Source organism: Agelaius phoeniceus, chromosome Z (assembly GCF_051311805.1).
Source record: "Agelaius phoeniceus isolate bAgePho1 chromosome Z, bAgePho1.hap1, whole genome shotgun sequence".
In the NCBI taxonomy this organism is placed as follows: Eukaryota; Metazoa; Chordata; class Aves; order Passeriformes; family Icteridae; genus Agelaius; species Agelaius phoeniceus.
This window is the reverse complement of record NC_135303.1, coordinates 48,385,939-48,408,317: the sequence shown is the minus strand read 5'-3', so window position 1 is coordinate 48,408,317 and position 22,379 is coordinate 48,385,939. Positions and strand designations below refer to the sequence as shown.

Sequence of the window (22,379 nt, the reverse complement as noted above, 5' to 3'; positions counted from 1 at the left end):
TGCACTGAACTAAACTAAGCAGGGTAATTTTTACTTATCCACTGTAGAAGCAGAAGAGTCTGGTTAATGATACCTCTCCATCTGCACAATACATATAGATCTCTGAAATCTGTTTTAAGGCCCCAATACTGAAAAGTAGACTCATCTTCATTAGATCACAAGGGCTGGATAAAAATTTACATCATTGGTTTAATATCAATGATTTAAAAGGGAAGAGATCAGACAGAATCTTCATGTTCATAGTAAGATTTTTATCTTTGGAATTAAAGAAAGTGATTCATTGCTGAGGAAAATATTTTCTTTGATTTTTGGCATGCAAATAACGCAACTTCTACACTTTTTTCAGTTGCCAAAGGTCTCCAATGACAGATATACTATTATATTTCTTGCTCAAAAGGCAAAACTACACTGTCAAAATTACATTTTCTGGCAGTGAAATTTCACTCCTTTGTACAGGGATTTTTAAAGCTCTTGGCAATATCTGCATCTGAAATTATACAAGAATGAAACACCAAATAACATCGAAGAGTTTAGCTAACAGTGTGAAGCTATTTTATATCAACAAAATTCTATCAAATTTAAGTTTGTGCTTCTGAGCTGGGAGTTTAGTTTCAAAGCTCTATTGTTGCTGAAGAACAGACCCAATTCACATTCTGCTATTTTTCCTCCCCTAAAACGGGATTTTAGGAGCTATGCACCAGTTACATAAGGAAATATGCTAATGAAATATTAAAATTAAATAATTATATGATATTGCATCTTGATTATCTGACATACAAATCTAGGACTGCAGCTGTAAATCCTGATTGCCGTGTTGTCTGAGTGATTTAGTGCAAAAAGTAAGTTCAGCAATCAGATTAAAAAAAAGGGAGAGAAAAATGTTCCTGTATTCCTAAAAAAAAAGTAAATTCCAATATCAACTACCTTGAGCCATGAAAGACCAGGAAATTACATGAGTTAAATATCCACAATGAACGGAATACTTTTCATGGTTTTCCTAGGACACAGAGTGCTGTGTCCAGCTCTGGGACCTCCAACATGAGAAGGACATGGACCTGCTGAAGAGAGTCCAGAGAGTCACAAAGAGGAGAAGCAAAGCCTAAAGAACCTCTCCTGTGAAGACAGGCTGGGTTGGCTGGGGTCTCTTCAGCCTAGAAAAAAAAGAAGGCTTCAGGGACACTTAGAGCATCTTTCGAGTGTGGAAAGGGACATGTTCAAGGCCTTGGAATGACAGGGCAAGGGGGAGTGTTTTTGAATGGCAAGAGGGCAGGTTTGTATTACAGAACAGGTAGAAATTCTGTACTGTGAGGGTGGCGAGGCACTGACGCAGGTTGTCCAGAGAAGTTGTGGATGCCCCATCCCTGGCAGTGATCACTGTCAGGTTAGATGGGGCCTTGAGCAACCTGGTCTAGTGGCAGGTGCTCCGGACCACAAGAGGGAGGGGCTGGAACTCGATGATCTCTAACTCAAACCCTTCAATGATTCTTTGGACAATTCCAAATATTGCAGAGAATCTTACTGCCTAACCACCAAAAGCACATTAAATGGGCCAATAAGAAATATGGGAAGAATTAGTGGCACACACCCTGAGACAGGAGACTCAAACAGAGCAAGGACACACATTCTCCTGCTGTGATATGCTTGCTGCCTGTAGGAACAAACCTCAAACACAGATTTTGCCATTCCTCTATCGCCTGCAAAGGCACAAGCAGTTTTGAGCATTTCTTGCTATTCCATGGAGGCTCACTGATGGAACAAGTTGTTAACATTTTGTGCCACCAAAGCTTAGACCACATAACAACCCTTCTGCATTCATACCTCGCAAACAGAAAAATCTAAAAAAAATTCTGTCCCCCCACCCTGATAAATATCAGAATAAACCCTGCTTAAGATGAACAGAGCTATGTTAGTGAAAGCATAGTAATAATAGCAATAGAGAATTTAACCCTCAGATAAGGAAATTCATTATACTGCCATCAGAATTTTGATATTGCATTGTAAATGATCTTGAGAACATAGGTTGTAAGACACATCAGAGATGAAATACTGAACATCTGTTTATTAAGAAAACAATTAACTTTGTCTTATGCGGTGGGAAAGTTGAGGTTCCTAGAAGTATAAAAACAATCATGCACTTTGTCACACCTTTACACAGCATTCAACAAGGACAATTACAATTGTAGAGACAACTTTAAATCTTCCACATTACAATTTTCTATTTGACACTTTTCCATACTTTTCATGCAGATTTCATGCTCCATTGAAAGGGCAGAAATCCTTATTAATATAATTAAACTTCTGCTTATTGGACATGGGCTATGTGCTCTGTAGGACATGAATCCTTAATAATGTAAGCACAGGAATCCTTATTAATGTGCTATAAACCATGGCTGTATAGCATATGACTAGCATATAAGGCTGGTTAAAGACAAGCTGGGCCAGGGACACTTCCCCCTTTCACTCAGAGACCTGAGTATATAAAAAAACTACTGAAGCAGCTCATGCTCCAACTCCAGTATGGACCTAAACCTAAATTCTGTCCTGCAGTCAAGCCATTTGGACCATGCTTCCATCCCTTTTGGTTTAAACCCACTATTGTAAGGATATCTCTGAGCTTCTGCTACCTTTCAACAGGATTTGCAATGCTGACTGTCTAAAACATGTCTGAGATTTTCAGGAAGCCAAACTGTGGACACTGTCTCACTAAGACAGGTAGAGTGTTAACTACCGAGCATGGACTAGGGGCTCCTCAGGACTGGTCTCTACCACAGTAGAAATAATTAATTATGTAAATAACTAATTATGACAAAAAGAAAAAAAGAAAGTAATTCACTTTCACTGCTGAGGTGTGCACATACACAAACAATTAATTTATAGAAGGCAGTATTCCACCCAAGAGCACTGGAAAGAAAGCTGCTGCAGTATGGCAAGCTGATAGTACTTGCTATTAGCAAGGTAGCAGGGATATTAGCTATCCATAGCCTCACCTGCCAGACAAAGGGGCACTGGAGACCTCTCAGCAGTCATGCCTGAGCTGGTCAGGTGTGGTAACTCTCCACAGAGGCAGCTGGGATAGGGCCCAGAAGATCTGTGAGGCATTAGTGTCAAGACCAAAACCAGATCAGATCAGAATGTTAGCTGCATGCAGCCCTCCTGAGGTAGGAGGAAGCTGGAGTGTACCCCAGTTATGCTCCTTACATTCTTTCAATCCACTTTCAGTACCAGATGCTGGACTTTGATATTGGGTAGTAGCTCAGACTAGTAGCATTGGGTAGATATTGGGTAGTAGCTGAGGTGGTCCAGTTGTTTTAAAATGTCATGTTCAAATGTTATTCCTAAAATTTTCTTTCCAAATGAAAATGCATCATATTTTTAATGGGGGGGGGGGGGGAACCCAAACAACTCAGTTCTGTGTAATTTGTACTACCTCTCCATAAGTAATTTCCATACCCAGCTGCCATGCTGGGTTGAGGGCATACATGTCTTAATTTCTCAATTTAATAGGTTGGATTTAAAAGTTAACACAGGCTGGAATGTATCTGTGGAATTTGTCATCATTCCTTTTAAGCCCTGCCATAGCTCCCATATTTCCTGAAGCCCTAAACAAGAGAGTGCATTCATAACACTAATTGGAAAGCCAAGGCAAAAAGTCAAAAGCAACAAACATGATGAGTCCATCCTTTCTGTCAGCCTTACCTAGAGCCATATGAGCTCACTGGTGAAGCTGTGATTCCCTGGATTGCTCCCCTAACATCCTGCAGCTGCACTAAGGAATAATTGTAACTGTGGGTTCATAACCTATGACACACACATTCAAACTTTTACTCTGCATAAATAATCTGTTCCTATTCAGTCACTCAAACTAATTGCTCATTTTTCACTCTCTCACATGAGAAATGAGCAAATGCTATAATGGAGATTTTAACTTAAAATGTCTTTGATTTTATTCATACCTGCTAAAAGCAACTTGTGCTTGTGTACATACCAGACAGAACACGTGTTTCAGTTTTCTTCTTTTCTGAATTTTTGTTTTTAGTGGAGTTATAGAAGAAATGAAGGCAACTGCTAAATAATTAAGTAATGAAGGAAATAATCCATCTCTTTTTTAGTTCTTTCAACATTTGCTTCATATTTCCAACCACCAATCATCACTACTAGAAGACAGTCTTGTATATAATCAAAACCATTTCTCTGTCAGGACAAGGTGAGAAGAAAAGAGGAAGAGATACAGCTCCTTTCTACAGCTTTATCCATCTTTTCTGATTCTGCAGAAAACACCTTCATCTTTCAAATGCATGCTACTTAGGATTATTCCCAGGACAAAGAAAACCACAGGAAAGTGAGCTCACAATCCAGATGCCCTGCCCAAAGCAGGACTTCTTGATGCTAATCTCAAAGGTACTCTACCACACCAGTGCAGAGCCTTGACTGAGGTCAGATAATGTTCCTTCAAGTATTCCCATTCTCTTTTTCTTCAGACCCAACTCCTTGAAAAATTTTTAGTGCATTTTTAAGAGATTTTGCCCCTCAGTGCTCAGCCAGCTCAGCAAAGTCCAGATAGTTGCCAGTATCACAGGGAAATCCCCTCCGGCTGTAGTTCAGGATGTATGCATCCTACTCATGAATGAGATCACCTTGAAATTACAACACAGGACATGTCAGACGTTTTTAATGGTTTTACAGCAGTTTTCCCAACAGCAAGAAAAAGGCAACCCCTATCTACATCTGGGAAAAATTCAGTGGTCCAGAAGAGACAGTCACTAGTGAAAACTGGGCATTAGCTCATTTGCCTGCAACTGAGAAATTTCCTGCTCTTTTTTTCCCCCTCATGACCTTTGTCAGTGCTTAGAAACAGTTCTACTGTAAACACACCTTTAATATATTATGCACACATTGGTATGCTTATATTAATATACTAGATTCTCTAGATATATATTCATTAAATACATTATTGCTGGGGTTGTTCAGCCTCGAGACGAGAAGGCTCCAGGAGACTTCACTGCAAACTTCCACACCTTGAGGGGGTTTATAAAAAGGAGGGAGAGGAATGCAGTGACAGGACTAGGGAAATGTTTTTAAACTAGAAGAGGATTGGTTTAGATTAGATATTAGGAAGAAATTATTTCTTCAGATGTGATGAAGCCCTGGAACATGTTTCCCAGAGAAGCCATGGCTGTCCCATCCCTGGAAATGTTAAAGACCAAGTGGGATGGGCTCTGAGCAGCCTGATTAGTGAAAAATGTCCTTACCCATGGTAGAGGGTTGTAACTAGATGATCTTTAAGGTCCTTCCAATCAAAACCATTTAATAATTCTATGATTCCATGATTATAAAACAATTTTGACCAGGTAGAGGTTCTGCATTTCTGTCATTCTGTCAGTATCCTTTTTTAAATGATCATATTGATAGCTTTTTCTGTCAGTGTCAAAGGTAGACAATTCCCTCTAAGTCTTTTCTTTTCTTAGAAGCATTATCCCAAATTTCTTTATTTGCAGAACAATTTGCAGTAACTCTTTGCAAGCTGCACTGTGTCTCCGGAGAAATTTACCCTCATTCATGCTTCCATCATGAATCATAAGAAAAGGGTCAGAAGTTTGGTCTAATGCAGATATAGTTTTGTTTATGTCTGTTCCAAGACATGTTCTTAGAGCACAGAGGGGACTGCAAAAGGGAACACCTCTTATACTAAACAAGACTTTCTTGTTTTATCTACACGTATTTTCTTTGGCATGTCCTGTAAGTCACCTGACAGGCCTTCATCATTAGAAACCCCTTGTCCAACCATTGCCCACATTTCTTTCCAACATATCTGAACACCAGGAGATCTTCTTACAAACATAACTTATTATAAAGAGACAGTTTTGTCCTGGCCTTGAGGGTGAGGCATCAAAACATAAACACACATCAATCCCTAATAGTTAATGTATAAAAACTTTCTTTCAGATGAATCCCATGTGAGTGGTAGAAACCTAAATATTAACAATAGAGTAGATTTGTCCCATATCACCTGGTCAACATAATAAAGCTTTGGAATCAATACATAAGATAACTGCAACAAAAACTCACTCTCAGAAACTCACTGAATTATGACTCTTCTCACAAACCACAAATGCAAGCTTGGAAAGCATCCTCAAAGGGACAAGGAAGCCTCTAATATTTAATTTAATGTGAGTGCTTAATAGATGATGAGAAAAATAGATGGGTTTCTCCCCTCACCTTCACTTTCTATTTCAGCTTTGCAGGGCTTTGCTCTGTGGCAGGTGTGTTTAAACAGGAACAGGACTTGAGGAAGAGTGCACAAAGTTAGAAAGTTCTGTGTGGCAGAGTAAATACCTGGTTCTATCCAGGTGCCTAGGGAAGGGAACTAGTCACAAATCAGCTGAAAACAGGTGTTCTTTACTGGGCATTACAAGCTGACCAGTGTGTGTTGAAAGCCAGTTGCCTACCTTGTCTCGAATTCCTTGTCTCATAACTTCTCTTTCAGCCTCCATCTTGGCATATTTGGCTTTCCTCTCTTCCTCTTGTTGCCGAAGGGCTTCCTGTCGTTCCTCTTCTTTCTTAGCAGCATCTGGGTCTTTCTCCTCATCCCCACCCAGCATCTTTCCCATGTCTTTGGTAGCCCCTAGAGAAAGCAAAAGAGAAAATCAGCCCTGTAAGGATGTGGTAAGACCCCCAGGATGACAGCTCTCTCCTTCCCCATGCTCAGGGCCATCTGTCATTCCCTCTGCATCTGGAAAGGTTTCTCCTTTCACTGGGGAGGCAGCAGGAGGTGGGCAAAGCACTTAACCTGATCAGATAAGTTACCTGGAACTGGCAGGAGAAGCACAGCAGCAAAAGGAAGAGACCAAATTTGTAGATCTGCATGAAGGCAGCACAGTTTGTTTGCAGTCCTGAAAAGGACAAGCTGCCATCCACACTATGTTTTCACTTTATCAGCTCAGCCAAGTGACTGAAGATTGATTTTGAAGGGTCTTTAATGTAATAGGCAAGTGATACATGCAGAACAAAATGACAACAGGGCTGGGAAAGGAGTTTGAAATCTTGATTGCAGGGATGAGTAATTACACTCTTAATTGCTCTCAGAAATTACACATACCATGACAGGTAGGACCACATAGCAAATAGTTGGAGTTGATGAATTCTAGGCTCCTACCATGGATCAGAAAGAAGAAGCAACTCTGCATGTCTCTTATCAGTTCTTGGACACCACCACCTCTAAGGCTTAGTACCTAGGTGAGATCATGGCTTTGTCTTGTTCCACTGCTGAATATACATTGTTCCCAAATTTTCATTCCCTGTGTGCTCCTGAGGCAGTTTTTTGTTGTTGTGCAAAGCCCTTGCACAACTATGAGGTGGAGGTTTCCTGCATGCCCTTTTATCCCCGAAGTTCTGCATAAATCCATTTATCATTTATTTATCCTGACATTTTTATTAGCAATGGCTGTCAATAATCCAGCCAGGAAGAAAAACAGTGGCTGAGGAAAGGGGAAGAGCATGTACTGTGATGCAGCATCGTCAGCGTACTGGAGGGCAGCAGCAGGATCAAGCCTGGTTACACGGATGAAGAGAAGACCCTTTGGAAGAAGTGTTGGACCTTTCCTGCAGCAGGAAAACACTCTGCATCTTTTCCTAAAAGAGGTTCCTTCTTCCTAGAAAAACGCTGCAGGTCCTTAGATGCTGAGTCACAACACCTCTATATTGGCTAATTGCTGAGATTTAACTTATTTAATCTGAGATAGCCTTGTTCTTACACGTAGTCACAATTACACAAATTCAACATCTCTTGTTTTCCATAAAGCAAAGATTTCTGGCCTTTACAAAAGCTTGGGCTGGAAGGAGACACTATCCAAGACCTGCCAAGTAATTGTTGGTTTCATGAAAGGCTTAGTGAAGGAAAGAAGTTCTCACAATCCTTTATAAATTACCCTTATAAATTACTCTTCGTTTGTCAACACTGCTGGAGGACTGTGATTGCTCTTGCTTTCCACATCAGTTCTTGGGATAATGATTGTGAAACCTGGATCCTTAAGGGAAAAAACATCTGCAACCTGTCACAATGATTCCTCCTGAATTGCTGTAGTGATGGCACTTACCAGATCAACTGGTATTGCTTCTAATAACCACTAAGGAAGTTGTAAAGAGGTAAGCAGATGCCTTTTTTCTCCACACTTCTTTTCCAGGTTAAATGTTTTCCCAGAACCCTAATCTGAAAGCAACCCTGAATCAAAAATAATCCTCCAATCCCCCAAAATGTGACAGAGAAATGTCCCCTTTATATCTCCCTCAGAGAAGCAAGGCGAAACTGGTAATTTTAAACCCTACAAGATCTGGTTGTAATACACAGGGCTGGGGTTTTTTGCCAGGTGGGAAATAACAACAGTAAACGTGAATGTCTGTATTCAGCTGCCTAACCACATACCTCTTGACGCTTCCATTGCTAGGAAATCTGTGGCTTAAAACAAAAAGACACCTAGGGACCCCAGACAAACCCCACCTGGAATATTCATGGTCCCTGTCTACTGTCAGCCTTCCTCTACCACCATTGTGCGTCCTTCATTGCAGGATCAGAGTAATACAGAAACTCTTGCATATTGATGGAAAATTTACCCAGACCGTCTGGCAATTTCTTTTCCTTAGTGCAAGGAAGGCTAGCTCAAATTGAAAGTAAGTTAAACTTCACAGCAAGCAAAAAGGAAATATGGCCTAGTTGTGTCACATATCCCTACTGCAGGAATCTATCTAAGCAGCCTTTCTGTGCAAACACCAGTGATTACAAATCTCACTAACATCTTTAACTTCTGGGTTCCCCTCAAAAGATTTCTCCACTGATGTTCAAACTGATTTGGGCTCAATAATCTATGGAGTTTATTCCTTTTTAGCTTCCCTCCAGTTAGAGCTACCCAGACAGCATAAAACTCCAGTTACTTAGGAAACGGAATTCAGCAACAGAGATTTTTTTTTCCATTCTAAGTGCTACTTCTAGACTATCATTAAGCTGTAATGTCAGCTCAGCTCATCACATAAGTGAAATTGCATAACTATTTTTTATTTCTTAGCCAAGACCAAGCTTTTAAATACATAAGGCATTTTGCTCTGCAGCCATTCAGCATACAAGACACTTAGAAGAACAAGAATGGATTAGGATCCTCATAGATTCTCTTAATTCACCTCTGATTTCAAAGTCACCTTCTAAATGTTCAAAATGCTACACTGGTATCACTGTTAACTAATTGGAAGGAAATGTATTATGAGAACCAAAACGTTACACTACATTTTAACTAAGGACTCTTGTATTACTTTTAGAAAAGCTTTTTTTCCATCTCCTTTGTTCTTCATCCTAAACTGTAGATTTTGTTGTTAACACTCCCTAGATAATAGCTTATGTTTTTAGCAGTTCAGCAGCAAAGATTCCAGAGAATTCATCTACGTGCAACTGAGATACATCAGTTATGGGCACAAGCAAAAGGAAGGAGCAATTGTTCTGTCCACTTTTGAAGCTTCCAAGGAAACAGAGGATGGACACACTGAATCTGTTCATATGATAAACCTGGGAGTTTTTGTCTTTATTTTTTCTTTTTGTCTTTCCCACCCCACTCATGACATATACCTTGACACAAAGAGAAGTTGTGTCAAAGAGAGACTGCTACACTATTCATCAATCAGTATGGTGTTTCAATTATTTCTAACATCTTTAGACAAGACTATGGAAAGGAAACAGAAACGGCTAAAGCTGCAGGACAACGTTTGCCAACTGTCAACTTTCTGGTTACAAACACGGACCAGCCCTCAAAGAACAAAAAACTTCAATATGGAAAAAAATCCCAGAAGCGATGTGAAAACAAGTGGCATGGCAGTTCTTTCGAAGTCATAGTAATTCCCTTAGTCCATATAGGTTAAGTAGCTAAACAAACAGGTGTTAAACCAAATACTACAGGTGCACTCAGATATTATGTGCTGGTTTTGGCCAAGGTGGAGTTAATTTTCTTCACAGAAAACTACTTATGGGTTGCATTTTGGATTTGTGCTGAATACAGTGATGATAGACACATTTTTGTTACTGCCAAGCAGGGCTTACATAGAGACAAGGCCTCTTCTGATTTTTGTACTGCCATACTGGTGAGGAAGCTGGGGGGGAATGAAAAATTGGGAGGGGACAGGTCACCCAAACTGACCAAAGGGATATTCCAGAACAGTATTTAAAGTTGGGTGCAAGAAGGAGGGAGGAGGGAACATTCGAGTGATGTCATTTGTCTTCCCAAGTCGCTGTGAGACATGAGGGGGCCCTGCTGTCCTGGAGATGCAAAACACCTGCCTGCTCATAGGAACCAGTGAATTAATTCCTTATTTTCATTGCTTGCATGCATGGCTTTTGCTTTCCCTGTTGCCTTTATCTCAAACCTACAAGTTTCTAGCTGGTGGGGAGGTGAGTGAGCAGTTGCATGATGCTTGGTTGCTGGTTTGGGTTAGAAGATGACGTACGCATTTGTGTGAGTTTTGCTGGGTTAAATCATCATTATGCATCTGAAAAAGATTAATATGGTTGATCAGGTGCCTGTGGGAGACATTCCCCAGCAAAACAGCAGAAAAGCAAATCATCTGTCTGGAAAGCAGTTTTACAGTGAAAGCTTTGGGGTTATGGTGGACAACACAAGCTCACAATATGTCCTTGCAGCAGAGAAGGTTAACAGTCTTCTGGGGTGCATTAGGAGCACTGTTGACAAGAGGTTGAAGGATTCCTCCCATCTACTCAGCCCTGTTGTGACCAAATTTGGAGTGATACGCCCAGTTCTGGGCTTCAAGATACAAAAGAGAGATGGAGCCACTGGAATGAGAAAGCAAAGAAATGAGATAGCCATGAAGACATTTAGGATGCTCAAGGACCTTTGATACAAGAAGAGCCTGAGAGAGCAGGGACTGCTTAGCCTGAAGAAGAGAAGGTTCAAGGGGTTGCAGTAGTATGTGTAAACAACCAATGAAACAGAATTAATATGAAGGAGACAGACAGGTACCCAGTGACAGGAGAAGAGATAATGTGTACAAACTCAAGTATAGGAAATACAATCTAAATATTAAAAAAAAAAAATAGTTGCAGAAAGTCACTGTGGAGTCGCCATCTGTGGAGATATTTAAAAATTCATGAGCCACAGCCTTGAGCAACCTGCTGTAGGTAAACCTGTATAAGAATGAGGTCGGACTAGACAACCCTTGTAGATGGAGCAACAGCTTCAGTGTGTGACTCTGTGACACCTCGTAAGTAAGTGTTTTGAATTACATCTGGAGGGCAGCAGCAGGATCAAGCCTGGTTACATGGATAAAGAGAAGACACATACCCTAAATGGTGAAGGTGTACATGCCCAAACAGGTGAAGAGTACATGCCCAAACATATCCTGTATCTGAAGAAAAATAAATTCTTAACTGCCAGACCTCTGTTCCTCTATTACAGAAGCACCACCAACCATGAGCTAACCCCTCAATAGCTGACTGACATCAATCCAGCTTTCATGAAGAAAATGTAAACTCACAAATCAACTTGCAAGAGTGAAGTTGAATTTGCCACTTGATAAAAAAAATAAAATGTCCTAAATATAGCAGGCAAAGTTGTGTGCTGGGAAAACAACAGGATTAGGATTACTAAGGATGACTTCCAGAGAAATAGGAACATTTTAGGCCTCCTTAATTAATTAAACAATGATGGAAATTTGCACACAGCAAATTGTTTCAGATAAGATAATTATGTGAAATCAAAAGCTTTTCCTCTGCAAAAATCTCATTTCATATTGTAGACAAGTAGTACCCAAACCTGTGTTTCAAAATGTATGCATGTGTGTATGCTTAGATCAGAGAATGGTGCAAAAGTTCTACCTCTGAAACACAGGTTTCACTGGAAACAGCAAGAGATTTACCTGAAACAGGCATGTGCTGAGAGAATTTTACAGGGTTGGTTTGTTTTTTTTTTTGGGAAGTACTATTTGTGGCTGAGCCATATTTAGATTGAACAGATAGGACAACAGATTCCTCAGAGTCTCTAAATCACAGCATGTCTCTTTATCACATCATCCAAACATAAGGAGCTAATCACAGAGTACCATTCTGGGGCTCTGGAGCAGGAATGGGTCACTCATTTTTGCAGAATCACTTCAGAATCAGAACTAAGTACGTTTTATTGATATCAGGGAAAATCATCAAGGCTACGATATAAAGCTTATGTCTGGAAAAAACAACCAAAACATCTGACTTCCTCATGCTACCGTTTCAATAAAAGTGAAACAAGCCCTCCAGGAAGTATTGTGTAACATTCAAAAGTGGTACTTCCATGAACAAAAAAAAACATGTTTAAATATTAATACTGAATAGCTCTAAAGAAACCATCATAATTTCTCAATTAACTAAAACTAATTCACCTAACAAAATGGATTAGTAATTCCTTATGTAAACAAAGACCTGATGCCAAGTTCAGTTGAGGAACTCATTTGAGAAATCATAGTATCTTGGAGAATGCTGTTTTCTGGGCTTTGGTAATGTGGGGATCTCTGATAAGGACCATTAACATTTTATTAAATTAAAAAATTCTCTATGAAATTCAAAGTTCAGAGTAGATAGAGATATCTCTATCTCCTTACTTTTCCTGATCCACTCATCACAAATCTTAACATAACTGAGATAGGATGCATTTGTATGCATTTGTGCTTCCTGGGACAAGCTATGAGTTGATGCCTACTTCTAAGTCAGTGAGAAGCCTATCTTTGTCAGCATTACCTTTTCTTTGATATCATGGGAAAGACACTAGGAGGATTACAAGAGGTTCATTTAGACATGTCAAGTGATGAGCCACAGGTCGTGTGTCCTGCACAAGTTAGGTAGTGGCAGAAACAAAAATGGGTAAGAGGAAGGAGTAGAAAAGGAGCACCCAAGGCTTCAGTTCACTTTGTTTATAAATTAACACTACTGAAAAATAGATGCCTACTGGGGACTTTTACTTCAGCCATTCCCATTCCCCTTCTCCAGACTCAACATTCTCTCTCTCTGGTATTTCACTTCAATCTTTCTCCCTCTACTCCCTAGACAAAATGTATTGCAAAACAAAACTGTTTTTCTTACATGGAAACAAACAGGTAAACTGAACAAATTCTCTCTAAAGGTACATGAGATATTTAAGGATATTTGGAGATATTTAGAACACCAACTATTTTGAAACATCATCACTATGGTAATGTGTCATTTCCCTTGCAGACACAGAGGCAGACTTTAAAGGCTGATGTTGAAGGGCCTTTTGCCAGCTTGGTAGAAAGCCAAATGGAGACAGTTTGAATTTTCTAGAAATTTTTTTCCACATTATCTGAGGCCTATATTATTATATATAGGTTGTATATATAGGCCTATATTATTATATATAGGTTATAACATGTGCAAGACCTATAATTCACTCAGCAGATGGGTACTGAAGACAAAAAGTGAATGAGGTAGATAGCCACTTTAACAGAAGGCAGTTTTTCTTACCTTACAAACAGCTGAACAGTCTTCTTTGGTAGATAATGGAAAGTAAGTTTTTAAAGCAAGACCCTGTCAGCTTCATTAAAATATTTTTTTAGCTAAAATCTTAGTCCCTACATTTTTATTTCTGCAATCTCCATCTCTGCACAGTGACAGCACCTCTCTAGCTACATAGGAGAGTACAGTACTTGCACACAAATCAACCTCAATCTCCTGGTCCCTGCACATTTGTGCAACAAATGGATAAATTCCTTTCCTATTGTCTCCTTCTAGCTTACAAATAGCAATTCATATTTGTAAGTTAATTCTTCACTTAGTATATTATTTATTTCTTTGCACTGGTTATATGTCCTTTTAATACAACTTTAACTAAAACAATAAAGTTCCCCATGAAATTTATATGGAGACATAATTTTCAGGTGACATTCATTTCATCTGATATTAGACCTGTAGTCCAATATCATGGACCTTTGGAGCTTTCTTATTTTTCATGAAATCATAGAATCATGTAGATTGGAAAAGACCTTTAAGATCATCAACTCCAACTTCTAACCTAAGACTGTGAAGTCCATGACCAACCATGTCCGTAAATGCCATATCCACGTGGCAAAATGTATTTCATGTATTTTAAATCCATGTATTTTACATGCCTCCAGAGATGCTGACTCTACCATATCATTGTTACAGTCTCTTTCAATGTTTGAGAACCATTCTGCTGGTAAAATTTTTCCACATATCCAAGCTAAACCTCCACTGGAACAACTTGAGGCCATTTCCTCTTGTCCTGTCCCTTGCTACCTGAGAGAAGACCAACACCCAGGCGGCTAAAACCTCCTTTCAGGCAGTTGTAGAGAGTGATAAGTCAGTCTCCTTTTCTCCAGGCTGAACACTCTCACCATCCTCAGCTTCTTCTCACAGGACTTGTGCTCCTGACCCTTCACCACCTCCCTTGCCATTCCCTGGACATGCTTCAGCACCTCAGTGTCATTCCAGTAGTGAGAGGCCCAGAACTGGACAGAGCACTCAAGGTGCGGCCTCAGCAGTGCCAAGCACAGGGGAAAAATCCCTGTCCTGGTCCTGCTGTCCACACTACTGCTGATAGAGGCCAGGATGGCATTGGCCACCTGGGCACACTGCTGGCTCATGTTCAGCTGCCATCAATCAGCACCCCAGGTCCTTCTCTGCTGGGCAGCTTTCCAGACACTCTGCCCCAACCTGTAGGACTGCATGGGGCTGTTGTGACTGAACAGCAGGACCTAGCACTTTTCTTGTCATTTGTTGTTGAGGTTTTTATTTACCAATCACAATTTCTATTTCATGACAAACAAGAAGCCAGCACTGGACTAATACATATCTGTAATTGGAAATGATCCTATAGGTGTTTTTCCAGGCTGAAGCAGGTACTGCATTTTATAATCAGTTTCTGAAAGATGTCAAACACTCTTGATGGCCTGTCAGTTGTATCTGATTTGTACGCATCAGAGTTAGCGTTCCTCTTATCTCATACTGTGCCATGCACTTTTGATTCAGTATAGTTAATATCTCTGAGGAATAAGATATTCACTTCAGTTAATTCATTAGCTTGTGAAACTCCTCTGCTGTAAAAAAAAACCAAAAAAACAAAACAAACAGACAAAAAGCCCAAAAAACCACACACTCCCTAGCTGAAATACATTCTTCTGATATTCTCTGATGGATTCTTTCATTCTCCTTCTGCTCTGTGACCTTTCATGAAGCCTACCAGGCAGCATGAACAATTATTTTCTGATACATGAGTGTGTGCCAAATACCCATAAATATCATAAGATGACACAATTTCATGCTGATAACTACAAGATGGTGGTACATTATGAGGTGATTGACACAAACATACAACACAAATGTGCAAAGACAGAAGCTGTGGGAAGGTTATCAGCTGCCTCTGATAACCTTGGGTAGGGTGAGGCTTTGCAGAAGAAAGAAACTTAGTTTCATTTGTAAACCCATTTCACATTCTGCATGGGTTTTATTTTCATCTGACTGCATTATTCTGCAACTGAAAGAAGCACTTCTGCCACTGCCTTTGAAGACACATGGGCTGTTAGGATAAGTTATTGCTTCAGTCACTCATAAAAGTAATAATTGCATTGATTGGAAACAGGTTGGAAATGTCATGAGTTCACATAAGCAAGTCCTGTTGAAGATGAAAACAGACAACTGGATCAAAGAATAGAATTTTAAAACATCATTTATATTCCAGTTTTGTTATACAAGGTGTTACTTCAGTGTGGATATGTGTTTAAGTAGCACACCCATAACTACAAACTTGCCATACAAGGAAACACCTGATGACGCACATGCAAAGGTCAGTGTTAGCAGTGTCAATGTGTCTGGGTCAGCCTGACCCAAAAAAATGCCTTGGACTGGGAACACATCCATCATCAGAAAAATACAGCTCATCACGTTGCTGTCTCAGATCCCTCCACAGATAGAACTTAGGCTTTCTCTCACACATACTTCACACAGATATTTTAATAAACAGGCACTGTGATGGAGCACTCTCCCTTCCCCATTCCACACTGTTGCCTGTGCCCACTGCAGAAGAGCACTAGGTTGTGAGTCTTCAAAATCCTGCAGCTGTGCACAGAGGGCCTGGAGGAGGTATCTCTGTTCCTGAGACCAACGCACACAGTAGGCAGGTTCCTGAGACTCCTTTTACCACCTCCTGCCAGTCAAATCCTGCTACAAGGCAGCAAGAGGAAAAAGCAAAAAGCTGGAAACAAAAGCAACCATCAGTCTTCAGCATCAAGCACTAAGAGAATATTCAACCACTGTGCCCCCACTGGCTACAGGCTGCTTGCTCAGGAAGAGAAATGAAAATGATGCAGACATAATGGGGAGTGATTCTGGGGTAACAGACTGAGCAGCCAGCTGAAGAGTGCAAATGTGACTCTGCTTGGAGGAATCATTACTGCTCCAGGATACCTGGAGGGCCACAGTCTTCTACTTCTGCTGCAAAGTGTGTGCAACGCTAGCTAAAACACACTCTGCCTTGCTTTCAGGCACATTGTATAAGTACATTTCCAGATTCACTACACAAAAATAGCAGTCCACACACTGTTCTTTTGGACTATGACACAAATCTTTTCCCTAAAAGACAAAGTGATGCCTTTTATTACTTGGCAAGGGATTAAGAAACATCTTAAGATTAAGAAGATTTACAGCAATTAAGATAATATAAGTTTCTGTTACTGCCTCTGCTCCAGAGCTGCTGCATGTACCTTTGGGAGGTTCTCCCATTTCTCCTTCTCAGGAATTGCATTCATCTTCATTGTTTGCATTGTAAAGCTGCTGGATGCAGGCAATTTTGAGCCAGATCTACACCTGAAAGGGTGCAATCCCTTTTTCAGGGGAACACTCCATGTAACCCCACCACCATAAAGCAGGAACAGCTCCCTGTATAACATAAATTCAGTGCCTTCTGCTCTGGTATTGATCAATAATCCCTGGTAAATGCTTGGCTTGTCCTCCTGACTGCTATGACCCAGCTAGGATGTAGCTGTAAATAATCTCTGAACAGGTTCCCCTTCTAATTCATGGAGGTCTACTCCAGCTAGTCACGGATCTTGGGATGAGATTCTTCAAGCCAAATGGAAGAACCCACCTCAGTAGGAGAATTCTCCTCTGGACTTGCTTGCCTGATATCTACTGATGGAGAAATGAATGTAGGCATCTTGTTCACAGGAGTCCACCTGCACTGCAGCATTCTGGCATTAGTCACATGCAGCTTGTAGTTCCAGCAGAAAAAAAAAAAGAACTTAAAAGCAGATCTGCTTACCACAATATGTATTGCCTGTGATTTATGATTGTTTCAGTCCTGCTTACCTGCTTCAGAGAAATTATTCACTTTGGCACAGAAAGAACAGCTGAATAAAAAAGAAAATTGCTAACTGTGTAAATCTCTGCTGCTCTAACAGATTTCCTAAATTCATCCTGGTGACAGATTCCAGACCTTCTCTGTTGCCTTGGAAAATGATGGTCTTCTCCAGTTTCTGACTGACAAGGATGATGAGTCTATTCAGAAACATCAGTCTGTAAGATAATCCTGCTGACTGAAATCTTCCTGTTCCTTTAAAGAAAGGCTAAGAGAGATTGAAGCAATGCCATAACAGTAGATTTGGTGACATGTTTAGTACATATACATAGAATGTTTCTCAATTGGCAGCCAGCACAAACCTATCTGAAAACAGCTGTGAGACCTAGGAATTCAGAAGAACATGACACCTCTCTCTGGTAGGAAGCAAGTCACCTATCTCTGTTGCCATGGAGGGGCAAATGCTGCTCCTATATGGATTTCCAAGTTCCAGATTAGTCATGTTATACCTGGGGCAGGGATAGAGGAGGATGTGAACTAGATGACCTTTTAAAGGTACCTTCCAACAAACTATTTCATGATTTCTTACCAGATGCCTTAAAATAATATGTTAGCATCAAAGCCAGATAAATTTTTAAAGTAGTACTAAGAGCAAAAAAAACGTTTTTTTAATTAAAAAACAAAAACCACAAAATCAAACAAACAAGCTAAACAATATAAAATAAACCGGAAGACCAGACACCTTAGCAAGATATTGTGGCTGCCTCATTTGCTTCCTCAGGGACTTGGGTGGGAGATTGCAAACCGTTCCCCTGGGTCCCTGAAGATTTTCTAAGACAAATTGTCTCCTTGAAATATTGACAGAAAGAAATAACACTGCATAAGGGCACTGGGATGAGCCATAAGCTAAACCATCACCGAAACACAACATCTTCATACAAGAAGTCAAATTTTCAAGAATCTTTACGAGCTTTTACCATGCAGTTGAGTTCTTATGGTGAGATGTCCTTGGGAATTTCTACATAGCAGCAAGTGAAGTTTAAATAGCTCTAATGAGCTCAGCTGGTAAAAATACTTACATAACAGGAAAGATAGGAACTCCTTAGAAATAATTACTTCACCTTCAATTATTTTCTTAATATACTTCTTGATAACAGCAGTGTAGCAATACACTGGTGCTGTGGTGCTTCTTGGTAGCTACAGTGATTTCAGTGGGATGATACCATACCAGAGAAAAACATTCTTTGGAATGCGCCTTTAGTCAAGTTAGGAGCTTGTAAGTCCCATCTTACTGAATAGAATAAAGTTTTCTTTGAAAAAATGTTAACATAATTTCTGTCAGTGATCTGTCATGTTTTCTCAAGCCTGAGGGCCAGTAGGCAGGCTGAGAGTGGAGGAGACAAGGTTTTCATAAGAAGCTGTGGAACTTCCATAGTGAAGCAACACCAGTGATTGCAGACACATTGTGACCAGGAAGAACTCTTTAAATTTAGGTTGCTCTCAGTGGTTTCTTCATACACCCACAGACAGAAACATAACATACACACTCACACACATGCAAGCATTGTATCTGCTAGCCAGAGTAGCTCTCTCTCCTCTCCCTGCGGCTTGGGTTATTTCAGTTCTATGTGGGAGTTCCATCTAGCATGCAGCACCGATGGAACAGACCAATCTATCCAGAAGAAAAAATTAAAGACTAAATGTCTAAGTGTGCCTCCAGGACTTTAAGAACAAAAACTATCCAAAAAGTCATTACCTTCCCTTAATTTAAAAAAAAAAATAATTTCAGAGATGCGGCTTATCAAATCACTTGCGTTGTAACCACCACAGGCTCATTAACAGATTTGACATCACCTAACATCATTGAGGATTCTTTTTTAATACCTTTTAGTGGACTATTTTTAGAAATAGGCAAAAATGAATAGAAGTAACCAAAAATAGGAGAAGAAGCACTGCTAGAGTACTTGGTCCCTTTTAATTTCAAAGCTTTCAAGAGATATAAGATGCCAAAACTGACATGAGAAGAAAATAACTGAAATCACTTTCAGTGTAAGATTTAGGGGTTTATTTGAAACATAGTAATAGGAAAAATCAATGGCAAGGAAGTAATTAATGTATTACATTGTTTTATATTCTAACAGTCAAAGTTGAAAATGTGGGTTTTTTTAAATAAAAGATAAAAATAAAACAAGAAAAATAACTTAAAGATAAGGTCTGCTGAACTGTTGTTCATACTTCAAGTATGATAATTAGGTAAGATGTGTGAGGTTCTTTTCAAACCTGTCATTGTTTAGTTACTATGTAGTGGCTGTTTCTCACTTACAAACCTGAAAATCTTTGTCCTGGCAAGATGTAGATTCAGTATGAAACCTTTGCTCTGCATAAACTTCCATAAATAAGTTGCCTTCACAAGCATGTAGCTAAAGAATGTCAGAATGTAAACCCCTATGTCTCTGGACTCAGGAAATACAGCTCCCATATTTGCCCTGAGGCTATTGTCTCTTTTCATGCACACCACACTCTGGTTTAGCCTTTAGTGTTGATTAACACAACTCTGAACTCCACATCATTATCTTCCCCTCTGTGAAGGTGACTTCACACTCTTTTCACTGCCTGAAAATGTTTTTCAAGGGTCTCAATATGCAGTTTGCCACTCAGGCCTTTGAACACCTCAACAGAAAAATGGCCACATAGACTGTGAGCAGTGAATCTAATCTGACACCCAGAAAAATCATCTCTCAGACTAAGAAAGTCCATTTCCTTAAAATATCTGGAAAGAGAAACATCTATTCCCAAACTGAGGCATGTATCTTTCTGTTGAACAGGTTCCTACCTTGTAGGTAAGCCTTCTCTCCTACTCCATTTGTGCTTCTGGGTCCTGAAGACCCCTATGGGTCCCACTCTCAAAACAAAGGCTGCTCTTTCTTTTCACTTGGGCAGAAACAGATTTGTGAGACAGTTCCCCCGGTAGGCTTCATCATTTATTGACAAGCCTAAGGCCACTCCAGCTATCTAACTTCATATCTACTGAAGCCTGTACTTCAGCTTTTCTCTTGGTGCCTCTTTCATGTCCTGGTGTTTTGTTCAGTTTCCATCTGTGGGAACTGCACAACCCATTTTGAATATGCAGATGTCAATACAAATGTTCCTAAAGGAAGTTAGGTAAATTTTCTTGCAGAATTTCATAGTAATTTGCTTCAGGAGACAAAACCCCACAGGGCTGATGAACACTCAAGAAGCAAAGACCTCCTGTAAGTCACCTTGTAGCCTTGACTGAAGAAGATGTGCTTGTTCTATTTCCAGTCTTCCATCAGTAGCACCTTCTTTCACCCTTTTTAATATATAGGCCATGCCTGCTATTGATCCACACATTTTTCAGCATAGTATGGAGTTACCTCAGTCTATAGAATTACTCAGAAAAGCTCAAGGGAACAGGAGATAATTGAGCAAGAAAAATAATTGATGTAATTTCTGTACTTTTTACTTTAGGAGAGTGAAAAGAAAATTGAAGGGCATGAAACAGTTTCGAACCACAAGAAAATGGTTTTTGAAAACTTTTCTATGAAAGACTTTAAACTGTTGCCTAATTTGAGATTTCGCATCCTCATTTAAGGACAAAAGACGACAAAAACAAGATTTCGAGAGTTCGCAAGTCTATATTAACCTCAACTCAGAGAAATATTACATAAATGAAAAGGTAACAATACAGTACTAAAGCAAAAAATATTTTTATGTATGCCTATCTAGTGAAAAGGACAAGGGAAGAGTTGTTCTGACTGTTCCTCTCACTCTTTGAATTCATCCTGATTTACATGGAGAAAGCTTACTATGTAAGCAACACAGCTGCATTCACCCTGCATTCATTACTTGTATGAGTATCACCTTCTCCCTTGCTCCAGAGGAAATATTCCAGATGATGGTCAGGGCTGCTCAGACAGCTATAGCTCAAGCAAGCACTTCTTTTTCCTTTGGGCAATGTTGTCAATTGGTTTAAGTCTACTAAGCCTGTTCTCCAGACACACTCTATCCCTCTTCTTTCCTGAATGGAAGGTACAGCAGGAGTGTAAAAAACAGCCTTCCACGAGGCTCTCTTTACAAGCCACTGCCACACCTGCTGCCTTATCTGAGCAATAGAAAAGTCAGAGTTTGAAAGAGCCTCTGAGGGGACAGCCCAAAACTTGATACTACACTGTGGTATAGGTAGGGCAGGAAGTAACATCTATAGTTCTAAATACCCAAACATCAAATCCAACACAATCAAGAGGGACTATATCCTGCTCTCTCTAAGCATTTTAAGGTAGGGGCAGCAGAATCCCTCAGAGCCATGAAGAAAGGACAACCATATTCTTTTGGTGTATAAAATGATTGCTTCCCATACCATGCTAAAAAGTAGTTTTTGTCTTGTGGCAAATAGATATTTTATTCAGCCACACTGGTCCTTTGTATTCATACATTCACATCTGAATTACTACCAAACCAGTTGTTTTACAAATGTGCAGTATTCAGTGGTTTGTCAGGTAGCTTAATTGTGTTACAGAGGCATCATAGCAGGGTCTCTACCGTGGAGAAAGTTGACTATCAAATTATCTTTTTCCCTTTTTTTCACAGTATATCCTCTGTGTATTATATTGAATGTAAATATGACTTAATATGTCATTACTGCCAAAATGGAACCAGAAATAACATCATTCAGACTTAAGAATGGACTAACTGGAAGACAACATGAGACTTTGGCAATAGCTTACCTTGAATAGAAAATTCTGCAGCTCTGAATTTGGTCCTGTTTGATGTTTCTGTCACCTGTCCTCTAGACTCAGGAATTATCCACACATATGTGCATTGATTGCACTGACCTCTCCTTGCTGTGATTCTGAGCACTGCAGTATTAGCAGTTGGTAGGAGGAGAGAAAGCTGTGGTCAAATGTCAGGACAGTATTTCTGGCAGCTGCAGAGCTTCTCCTGTACCTGCTCTAGATGTATGCTCACAGTAGTAGCTAATGTAGTTGAATTAACCCTGATGAGACATATTCAAGG

At 39.9% G+C, this 22,379-nt stretch overlaps 1 protein-coding gene across 1 annotated transcript in view; it reads right to left on the bottom strand.

Moving 5' to 3' along the window:
• The window catches only part of CPLX1 (complexin 1), a 107,937-nt gene that overhangs the window by 35,001 nt on the left and 50,557 nt on the right, over positions 1-22,379 (bottom strand). The window contains exon 3 of the mRNA XM_054652505.2: positions 6,447-6,622. Within this exon, the coding sequence (XP_054508480.1) occupies positions 6,447-6,622 (176 nt within the window). The remainder of the gene's footprint in view (positions 1-6,446; positions 6,623-22,379) is intronic.